Source organism: Cebus imitator, unplaced genomic scaffold, assembly GCF_001604975.1.
Source record: "Cebus imitator isolate Cc_AM_T3 unplaced genomic scaffold, Cebus_imitator-1.0 Scaffold204, whole genome shotgun sequence".
In the NCBI taxonomy this organism is placed as follows: Eukaryota; Metazoa; Chordata; class Mammalia; order Primates; family Cebidae; genus Cebus; species Cebus imitator.
Window position 1 is genome coordinate 2,533,083 of NW_016107519.1, and position 11,591 is coordinate 2,544,673.

At 43.1% G+C, this 11,591-nt stretch overlaps 1 protein-coding gene across 2 annotated transcripts in view; it reads left to right on the forward strand.

The window, feature by feature from the left end:
• Window positions 1–9,440: 9,440 nt before the first annotated feature.
• The window catches only part of CRYL1 (crystallin lambda 1), a 127,296-nt gene continuing 125,145 nt past the window's right edge, over window positions 9,441–11,591 (forward strand). For both annotated transcript variants that reach the window (XM_017548197.2, XM_017548198.2), the window contains exon 1: window positions 9,441–9,565. In XM_017548197.2, the coding sequence (XP_017403686.1) occupies window positions 9,525–9,565 (41 nt within the window). In that variant the 5' untranslated portion in view covers window positions 9,441–9,524. The remainder of the gene's footprint in view (window positions 9,566–11,591) is intronic.

Sequence of the window (11,591 nt, forward strand, 5' to 3'; positions counted from 1 at the left end):
ATACAAAAATTAGCCAGGCATGGTGGTGCGTGCCTGTAGTCCCAGCTACTCCAAAGACTGAGGCAGGAGAATTGTTTGAACCTGGGAGGCGGAGGTTGCAGTGAGCCGGGATTGGGCCATTGCCCTCCAGCCTGTGTGACAGAGCAAGACTCCGTATCAAAAAAAAAAGAAAAGAAAATATGCCAAAGAATACACATTTAAACTTTTGCCATTAAATTCACATGAAACCTAGTTATAAACTCATGTATATTTTCAGGCTACCTGGGCACCATTAAAATCAACTCAAAAAATACACCAATTTTTTAACATTTATATGTCAAAAGTGAGTCCTTAAAACAGAAACCACACTGGACATTTCAGCATGGAGAATTTAATATGGAGGGCCAGCTCGATACTAGTAGGTATGTGAGGACTGGAAAGCAGCAAGAGACAGTGGGGAGGTCACAGCAATGTCAACAAGTGGCACTACCCCAGGACTGGGGGAATGAGGGAAGATTTGGTGAAGACCTGAGGCTCAGAGGAGGGGTCTCCTGAGCTGAGGCTTAACACCACAGCTTTGGAGATAGCTGGCACTGGTCCTCTGAGCAGGGGTGAGAGGAAGTGTCTGGAAGGGCCAAAAGGACCGGGAAGCAGAGTCAATGACAGTCACTGGCACTATTGCTGGGGTGACACTAACAGCTGGCACAAGTCATTGCACCCAGCCTTTGCCTACTTTTTAATCAGGTTTTAAAAAATTATTATTGAGTTGCAACATTTCTTTATATTATCTTAAGTAGATATATTTCACCAATAGTTTCTCCCAGTGTGTGTGCGTGTGATATTTTTATTTTTCTTAAGTGTCTTTTGAAGACATATTTTTGGTTTTAACAAAATCCAATTTATTTTTTTTATTTTTGAGACCGTTTCACTCCATCACCCAGGCTGAACGCAGTGGTGTGATCATGGCTCACTGTAGCCTTGACCTCCTAGATTCAAGTGATCCTTCCATCTCAGCCTCTTGAGTAGCTGGGAGGACAGGCACATGCCACAAGGCCTAACTAATTTTGTGTTTTTTATTATAGAGACAAGATCTTGCTTTATGACCCAGGTGGGTCCTGAACTCCTGGGCTCAAGTGATCCATCTGAGCCTCCCAAAGTGCTGGGATTATAGACGTGAGCCACTATGCTCAAACAAAATCCAATTTGTTAATATTTGCTTTTATGACTCATGTTTTTTGTATTCTATCTAGAAGGCTTTTGCCTAATTCAAGATCATAAAGATTTTCTTTTATATTTTCTTCCTCCATGTGTTTTCTAATGTTAGCTCATAGATGTAGGTCTAAAATGTATTTTAAGTTAATTTTTGCATATGGTATGAGTAAATGTTTTTGCATATGGATATTCAGTTGTTTCAGCACCCTCTTTTGAAAGGACTGTACTTTCTCCATTGAATTGCTTTGGCTTGTTTATAGAAACGAATTGACAAATATACATGGGTCTATTTCTGGGTTCTCTCTTCTGCCCTCTATCTTCAAAACTGTAGCTTTAGAGTAAAAGCTTCCAAATTCTGTCATTTCCATATAAATTTTAGAACTAACTTTTAAATTTCTATAAATAAAAGCCTTTTGAATATTTGGGAGTGCAATGAATCTCTAGATTGTTTGGAGGATAATTGAAATCTTAAGTCTTTTGATCCGTGATGGCTATACCTCTCCAATTGTTTACATCTTCTTTAATTTATCTCAGCAAAGTTTTGTAGTTTTTGGTAAGGTATTACATATATTTTATTAAATGAATTCATAAGTACTTAATGTTTCATTTGTTATTGTAAGTGACATTGTTTTAAAATTTTGATCTCTAATTGTTCATTGCTATTATATATAAATACAATTGATTTTTGGGAGTTGACCTTGAATCTATGAATATTTTAAACTAACTTATGAGTTCTATTCACCTTTTAAAACATTTCTTAGGAGTTTCTAAATACATAATCATGTCGCCTGTGAATAAAGATAGTAGTATTGCTTCTTACCCAATCTCTGTGCCTTTTATTTCTTTTTCTTGCCTAATTGCATTGGATAGGACTTCTAATAGAATGTTGAATAAAAATGGTAAGAAAGAATATTCTTTTCTATTCCCAATATTAGGGGGAAAATATTGTCTTTCGCTATTAAGAATAATATTAGATAGACAAGTGGGTAAGTATAAAAAATGAAATATCATTTAGCCTTAAAAAAGAAAAAAGATTTTGTCATTTGCCACAACATACATGGGTCTGAAGGACATTGTGTTAAGCAAAATAAGCCAGACACAGAAAGAAAAACTGCATGATCTCATTAATAAGTGGAATTTTTTAAAAAGGTCAAATATACAGAGATAGAAATTAAAACAGTGGTTTCTGCAGGTGGAAGTAGGAGGGGAAGGGATAAACATAAGTCAAAGGAAACGAGAAAGCAGATATGTAGGATCAACAAATTTAGAGATCTAATGTATGACAATAATAGACTATAGGGTTTTTTTGTTTGTTTTTTTCCTGTTTTTCTTTTCTTCTTCTTCCTGTTTTTTTATTTTTTATTTTTTGAGACAAGGTCTAGCTCTATAGCCAGGCTGGAGTGCAGTGGTGTGATTGTGATTCCCTGCAATCGCCACCTCCTGGGCTCAAATGATTCTTGTGCCTCCTGAATAGCTGGGACCACAGGTGTGTGCCACCATGCCCAGCTAATTTTTGTAGCCAGTTACTTTTTGTATTTTTTGTAGAGAAGGAGTTTTGCCATGTTGCCCAGGCTGGTCTTGAACTGGCAAGCTTAAGCAATCCACCCATCTAGGCCTCCCAAAGTGCCGGAATTACAGGTGTGGCCACTGCACCTGGCCACTACATTGTATTAGAGATTTTTGTTAAGTAAGTAGGTTTTAGCTGCTCTTGTCACAAAAAAAGTAACTATGTGAGATAACGAATATGTTAATATGCTTCACTATACTAACCACTTTGCTATTTAAATGTATTCCATAATATCATGTAGTGAGCTTCAAATATGCTGCAAAAATAGGTCCTGCATGGTGGCTCACACCTGTAATCCCAACACTTTGGGGAGCCAAGGTGGGTGGATCACTTGAGGTCAGGAGTTCGAGAGCAACCTGGCCAACATGGTGAAACCCTGTCTGTGCTAGAAATACAAAAATTAGCTGGGTATGGCAGTGCACTCCTGTAGTCCCAGATACTCAGAAAGCTGAGGCAGGAGAATCTCTTGAACCCAGGAGGCAGAGGTTGCAGTGAGCTGACACTCAACCACTCCAGCCACTGCACTCCAGCCTTGCTCTTGTTTTTGAGAGCAAGACTATCTTAAAAACAAAAAAAATTTCTCTTTTAGTCTACTTATATCATGAATTAATTTCACGTGTTGAAACAACCTTACGTTTCTATGAAAATCTCCCTTTAGTTATAATGTTTTATTCTTTTTTATATATTGCTAGATTCAATTTGCTAATATTAAAAAAATATGTTTGCATCATGTTCATGAGGGATATTGATCTCTAGTTTTCCTTTGCTGTTTCATCAGGTTTGATATCGGGATAATACTGGTCTCATAAAATAAGTTGAAAACATTTCCTACTCTTGTACTTTCTAGAAGAGTTTCCATTCAGTTGGGATATTGATTCTTCAAATGCTTTGGAGAACTTACCCTTGATGACATCTGAGCCTGCAGTTTTCTTTGGGAACAGTTTTTAAAAATTACGAATTCAGTGCTTTTTCACAGACAGAAGACTTATCTATTTCTTCCTGGGAGAGACTTAGTTATTTGGTTTTTTTCAAGGCTTTCAGGAATTTGTCCATTTCATAAATTTATTTATTTATTGACATAAAGTTGTTCATAAATTTCTGTTATTATCCTTTTGTTTTTTGTATGATCTGTAATGGCATTGGCAATTCAATTCTCTCTCTCCTCTGAACAGTCTGGCTAAGGTTTTACTGATTTTATCAATCTTTACAAAAAACAGTCAATTCTCTCTCTCCTCTGAACAGTCTGGCTAAGGTTTTACTGATTTTATCAATCTTTACAAAAAACAGTCTTTAGTTTTATTCATTTTCTCTGTTAACAATTTTCTCTATTGTTATTTGGTTTTCTGTTTCATAAATTTCTGTACTCTCCTTTTTAATAACTTTGAGATTAATTTGCTTTCCTTTTTCTAATTTTTAGAGGTAGAAATTTGATCACGGATTTGAGAGCTTTCTCTTTTCTAATATTGGCATTTAACGATATAGTAAGAACTGTACAGCTCCATCCCACAATTAAAATATTTTATGTATTTATTTAAAAATATTCAAGTAATTCTAACAGTTCTGTCAAACGCATGGTGTAACTACGCACTACCGGAAAGACACAGAACAGTTCTGCTCCCCTCTCAATCCCCTCTCTCTGCTCCTTTGTATTTAATCCTTTGCCAAACCCGCAAATCCTGGTGCTCACTGATCTATTCCCTATCCCAATCATTTTATCATTTCTAGAATTTCATATAAATGGAGCCACACAGTACACAGCCTTTTGAGTCTGGTGTGTGTGTGTGTGTGTGTGTGTGTGTGTGTGTGTGTCTGTGTGTCAGGGTCTCGCAGGCTGGAGTGCAGTGGCATGATCTCGACTCACTGGAACCTTTGCCTTCTGGGTTCAAGCAATTCTTGAGCCTCAGCCTCTCGAGTAGCTGGGACTACAGGGGCCTGCCACCACACTGGCTGATTTTTATGTTTTTAGTAGAGACGGGGGTTTCATTATGTTAGCCAGGCTGGTCTCAAACTCCTCACCTAAAGCATCCGCCTGCTTCGGCCTCCCATAATGCTAGGATTACAGGAGTGAGCCACTGTACCGGGCTGAGTCTGGCTTCTTTCATTTGACATATCTCCTGTAGATTCATCCACATTATTGCTGACTTTGTTCCTTTTTATTGTCCATTGTGCAGATGTACTGTATATTGTTTTTCCACCTGCCAACAGAAGGGGTGTTGGGTGTTTCCACTCGTTGGACTATAAACAATGCAAACGCATACATACAGGTTTTTGTGTGCACTACTGTGTTCCAAAGTGCCCTGTACCATTTTGCATTTCCACCAGCAATGTAGGAGAGTTTCAGTTGCTTCACATCTCCACTGGCACTTGGAATTCTCAGTTTTGTTTGTTAAACTTTAGCCATTCTGTTAGGTATGTGGTAGTATCTCATTATGGTTCTGATTAACATTTCTCTAATGACTAATGATATTAAGTATCTTTTCACACTTATTTGTTAACCACGTAACTTTTTGGTGAAATGTGTGGTTCAAGTCTTTTGGTTATTAAAAACTTTTTGGTAAGATATACATAACATAAAATTTAATATCTTAACTTTTTTCTTTTTGACAGAGTCTCCCTCTATCACCCAGCCTGGAGTGCAGTGGCATGATCTTGGCTCACTGCAGACTCTGCCTTCTGGGTTCAAACAATTCTTGTGCCTCAGCCTTCCGAGTAGCTGGGATTACAGGTGAACACTACCATGCCCAGCTAATTTTTGTATTTTTAGTAGAGACAGGATTTCTCCATGTTGGCCGGGCTGGTCTCGAACTCCTGACCTCAAGTGATCCATCTGCCTTGGCCTCCCAAAGTGCTGGGATTACAGGCATGTACCACAGTGCCTTAGCCATTTTTTATGTGTACAGTTCAGTAGTGTTAAGTACATTCCCATTGTTGTGAACCAATATCCAGAATGCTTTCATCTTGTACCAATGAAATTCTATTTCCAAACTTCCCATTTCTTCCTTCCCACAGCCCCTGGCAACCACCATTCCACTTTCTGTCTCTATTAATTTGACTACTCTAGGTACTTCATATAAGTAAAATTATACAATTTTTTTTCTTTTGTTTTTCAATTATTTTACTTAGCACGTCTTCAAGATTCATCCGTGTTGTAGCATCCATCAGAATTTCCTTCGTTTTTCAGGCTGAATAATATTTCGTTGCAGGTGTAGTCCACATTTTTGTTTATCCATTGTATTAATCCATTCTCATACTGCTATAAAGAGCTGTCAAGAGTGGGTAATTTATAAAGAAAATAAGTTTAATTGACTCACAGTTCCACAGGGCTGGAGAGATCTCAGGAAACTCACGATCATGGTGGAAGGTGAAGTGGTAGCAATGACCTTCTTCACATGGCGTCAGGAGAGAGAAATGCAAGCAGGTAAAATGCCAGATGCATATAAAACCATCAGATCTTGTGAAAACGCACTATCACAAGAACAGCATGGGGAAACCACCCCATGATCCAATCACCACCTACCAAGTCCCGCCTTGACACACGGAAATTATAATTCGAGATGAGGTTTGGTTGGGGATACAGAGTCAAGACATTATTACCTTTCATTTGTTGAGGGACACTCGGGTTGCTTCCACCTTTTGGCTATTGTGATTAATGCTGCCATGAACATGGGTTTACAAATAACTGTTTAGACAAACTTTCAATTCTTCTGGGTACAAACCCAGAAGTGGAATTGCTGGATCATCTGGTAAGTCTATTTTTCATTTTTTGAGGAATGCCCTACTATTTTCCATCATATCTGCTACGCACCATTTTTCATTCCCAACAGTGGCATAAGGGGTCTCTCATTTCTCCACGTTCTCACCAACACTTGTTATTTTCTGTTTTTCATTTGTTTGTTTTGACAGCAGCCATCTTAATGTGTGTGAGGTGGTATCTCATTGCGGTTTTCGTTTACATGTCCCCAATGACTAGTGACGGTCAGCATCTTTTCATGTGCTTCTTGGCCATTTGTATATTTTCCCTGGAAAAATGTCTATTCAAGTCGTTTGCCTACTTTTGTTTGTTTCTGGTGGCTGAGTGTGAAAGAAAATGAAGTAATTAAGGCTTAAGACTAAGACTTTCTAAAGTGGAGTTAAGATTATGAGAGGATTGCACTGAACACCTGCTAAAGCTCAAACCACAGACTGTTCCAATAGACTTGGAGAGCAGCTGATGTCAGTATAGGATGGCCTCCAGCTCAGCACTCAGCCGAACGTGTGAAAAGGGCCTCTTTCTTCTCTGGGGCCCTGGAGCTCCCTCTTTCCTCTGAGCGCTTGTGTCCTCTCTGCTACTATGCCCTGCAAATTCTCATCATTTGGCCTTTCTGAACTTCAGTCTTTTTTTTCCCTCAATTCAGTGAGAAAACCAAGCTCCAAGCTTTCCCTTTCGGAGCTGCAGCCCATGTCTTCTCTGTTTCCCTCTCTCAGGGATAGCTGTACTAGGCTGCCTCTTGTTCAGGGTCTGAGAGCCCTGTTTCCTCTGTTTTGGGGGCCTTCTAGTTGTTTGGAGAAAGAGTTTAAGTTTCATCCTTATTTTTCCTCTTGGCCAGAAGCAGACATTTTCTAAGAATTCCGTAGTCTTTAGAAACATTTCTCATTGATATTCATCACGTTTTCAATAATTTTCTATTAATAGCCGTGTTCAAATAAATAAATTTGTCTAACTTCATGTCCACTTGAATTTCTGTACAACAGATCTCTAGAATTGGAACTGTTTAGCCAAAGGGTACATACTTCCTAAATTTTGTATGTGTGAAAAACTGCGAGGGTCTGAGATTTTCACTGAATTGTAAGCTACGAGTTAGCTTGCCATAGTTCCGCACTTGGATGCTGACAGAAGTCAGGAGACTCCTGGATTAAATATAAAAGATCTTATTATAGGAAAAGCAATAGCCAGATTGTCACCATATTTACACGGGTTCTTGGATTCCTAATTCCCACAGGGTTACATAGAGGGCCAGATGACGCCTGTGTTTACAATGGGCAAGGGGCCCAGCACTTTTTGCTTTCTTTTGAGACAAAGTGTTGTTCTGTTACCCATGCTGGAGTAGAGTGGCACAATCATAGTTCACTGCAGCCTTGAACTCTGGGCTCAAGAGATCCTCCTGAGTAGCTGGGACTACCACACCTGGCTAGTTTAAATAAATATATATCTTTTTGTTTGGTAGCAGAAAGATTAAAGTTATAAATATATATATATATATAAATATAAATATATAAAAATATAAACAAACAAATAAATAAATAAAAATATATATATATACACACACGTATATTTTAGACATAGGGGGTGCTGCACTTTCTTCCACAGGCTGGTCTCAAACTCCTGGCTTCAAGCAATCCTCCTGCCTCAGCCCACTCACTGAGTAGATAGGACTGCAGGCAGCACCAGCATGCCTGGATAATTTTTAATTTTTTGGTAGCGACAGGGGTCTCGCTTTGTTGGCCAGGCTGATCTTGAACTCCTGGCCTCAAGTTATTATTTGCTACTCAGCTTCCCAAAGTGGTGGGCTTTCAGGCATGAGCGCCAGCGCCCAGCCTACTATTTTAGCAAAGAGAAAACTTTGGAGCAGCAAACAAGCCAGTCTCCTGACTCCACAGCCTCCCATAGTGAGCAGTCACAGGGTTACTTGACCTTACATTAGCTGCCGGTGTAGCTAACTGCAAAAACTGTTCTATCAGGAGATGGAAGCTTTGGAGCTTTGTGTACTCAGCCAGGGCACACAGGGATGCTCAGGCTGGCGGCTCTCTCAGCAATAAACTGTCCAACATTCCCTCCAAAAAGTCCTTCACGATTAAGCCTGCCTTCTACTGTGTATGAGTTTCATGTCGGAAACGCTCCACTATAGATATGGGAATATAATCAATGCTTGTGACTTAGCCAATCTGATTAGTGAGGGATGACTTATCTTCCTTGTGTTACTTTCCATTTCTCTTGAGGTTGACTACTTTACAAATATTTATTGATAATTTGTGATACTGTTCTTTAAAAACCTAACTCCACCCCGGGGATTTCTCTTTCCATGTTCCTGACTCAGGGGAAACAAATAAAGGAAGAGCTCCATTTATCATCGCTGCTGGCTGCGGTTCCCGCCTGCGTACTGTCTCCTCTGCCATTTCCCCTTCAGCTTGTGCTGTGTGGTCGCACAAGGCAATGTGTGATGCCCCTTCCTCTTGATCTGTTCCGGGCTCCAAGAAGGCCGGGAGTCGGGGCACGAGGGCATTTCCTTTTTCTGATCCACAAGCCAAGTGAGGAGCACACAGTGGAGGAGATGAACGCATCTGTTGTTCTCTTTCACTGCTGTCGCAGAGTCCTGCGCCCAGGTCGCACCTGACTGCCGGCGTCTTTCAGAGACGAAACAGCAAAGGGGACATCCTCTGATCGTTTCTCTAGGGTGCTTTAGCGCTCCAGCCCCGTGCCAGCCTGGCCGCGTCCCCTCCGGTAGACACGGACTTCACGGTGCATGCCGACTCACAAGCGCGCGGTCTTCCCGCTTTCCCTCGACGGGCCCCCGCGCTGGTTCTGCCCCTGCCCCCGAGGGGCCGCGCGGGGCGTCTCGGGGTGTCTCGGGCCCGCGGCGCGCACCCCCGGGGCCCAGCGGCCCTCCCCGCCCTCCCCGCCCGCGCGCGCAGCCAATGGGCGCGGGACCCGCCCTCCCCGGAGCCCGGAGCTCGGAGCTCTGCCTGCGCCTGGTCCCAGCACCCGCGGCGCCGCGTCCCCGGCCCAGTCATGGCGTCCTCCGCGGCCGGCTGCGTGGTGATCGTTGGCAGGTAAAGGGCTCTGAGCCGCGCTGCTGCCCCTGGAGCCCGGGGAGACGCCGGGGACGCGGTGCCCGCGCTTGGGGCGCTTGGGGTGGGCGCCGGGTCGCTGTCACCGCGCCGGCCTCTGGCCCCCCGAGGCCCTGCGCCCTGGGGCCCCCACGGTGCTGGCTGGCTCGGGGAGGGCTCGGCAGGTGGAGGCCCCCTGCGGAGTTGGGTCTGCTTCGCGGGAGCCGGCGTTGCAGGAGCTTCCGAGGCTGACCGCGCAGGCCTTGGGGCCCGCGGTTCCCTGACTGTTGAATGTCGCCGCGCCCGCCCGCAGGTTCACACAGACGTCGGGCACCGTGTTGAACCAAACGAATTCCGGCTGCGATTCTGCGACGACTGTGTTCTCACCCCCGTTTTACGAATGAGAATACTGAGGCTAAGCGGTTTACCCAAGGTCACAGGCGTTTAGTGACAGAGACCGGACTAGCCCAGCAGGGAGGGTGCCGGCGCAGTCCTTGTGGCGACGATGTCGCCAGAGGCCACCGCAGGTGTTAGGCGAACGTACGGGGAGTCCTAACTCCTGGGCAAGGCGATGTTTCCAGAGTGGGGGGCGATGGAGATCAGAGAGTTTGCTAAATATATCCATTTAACAGCCTAAATTCTGCCCAAATTGATTTCTGGTGTGTGCTCTCCCAGGCCCCTACCATGTTTACAATCCTTGCTATTTTTATATTTTAAAAAGGGGCATTTTTGTGTACCTTTCTTTGGCTAGTTGTTAGCAGCAATCTATAAACATGTTAATACTTGCTACTGATAATTAAAACACCTTTTTTGTGACTGCTGTTGAGGTGCTGGCCTTCCCTCTCGTCCTCCCCGCATCAGTGTACAACCCGGTGTGGCGACCACTTCCAATGTCAGGGCGTTTCCTTCCCATTGAAGGAGGGCATCAGATTGCTTGTTGTCAGCTTTCTTTTCTCCAGAGCAGTGGAGTTAAGGGTGCCTTTGTTCTTTCTGGCCCATGGGTGCCCGTGGTTGAATAGTGAAGGCATATTAAAAAGTGCACTTTGTGCTGGTTATGGTAGTTACCTCTGTCTTGCATTTTATTCATAGTTATCAGAATGTATACATACATACAGTTTTCTACACACATGGGCGTTCACACACACACACACGCGCACACACATTTTAATAGGACAGGGTCTCGCTCTGTAGCCCAGGTAGGAGTGCAGTGGCACCATCATGGTGGAACTCAACCTCCTGGGCTCAAGCCATCCTCCTACCTCAGCCTCCCAAGTAGCTGGGACTATGGGCTCGTGCCACCACGCCCGGCTGATTTTTAAAAATTTTAGGTAGAGATGGGGTCTCACCATCTTGCCCTGGTTAGTCTCGAACTCCTGGGTTCAAGTGCCTAGGCCTCCCAAAGTGTTGAGATTACAGGGGTGAGCCACGTTTCCTGGCCTTGCATAGCTCCATCATGCCTTGGAGTAGTGTTATGCATGCACTTAATAAATGTGAAGTTAATTTTTAGTTGATTATATATAATTATATAATATATAATTTTTTATTTTCTAGTAGAATGTAAGTAAGCCATATTATATAATTTTTTATTGGTCTCGATGTGGGTGGCTCAGTCTACTGAGGAGGAGATGCAGTTGACATCTCCTCTGATTCCTTGAGGGATGGGGATAAGGAATTAGAGAAAGGTTGGCTAACTTTAAGGACCACATAATCCCCTGGGGCCTCTGCTTGTTTCTCTGTTTTCTGGTGTGAAAGTCCTGTCTTTCCCCCACCCTCAGCACCTTAGCACACACCCAGCTCTGCCTCTGGGACAGTGCTGGTTTCTTCCCTTCCTCCTTACCACCCTTCTTTCTCTTCCCTCAATTTCTTTTCTGGCCCCATAGGTGATTCCAAGGAACACCCACTTAACAAGTAGGAGGCCTAGGAGGGCGGACCAGCGGAGGTCAGGGGTTTGAGGCCAGCCTGGACAACATGGCAAAACCTTGTCTCTACTAAATACACAAAAATTAGCTGGGCATGGTGGCGCATGCCT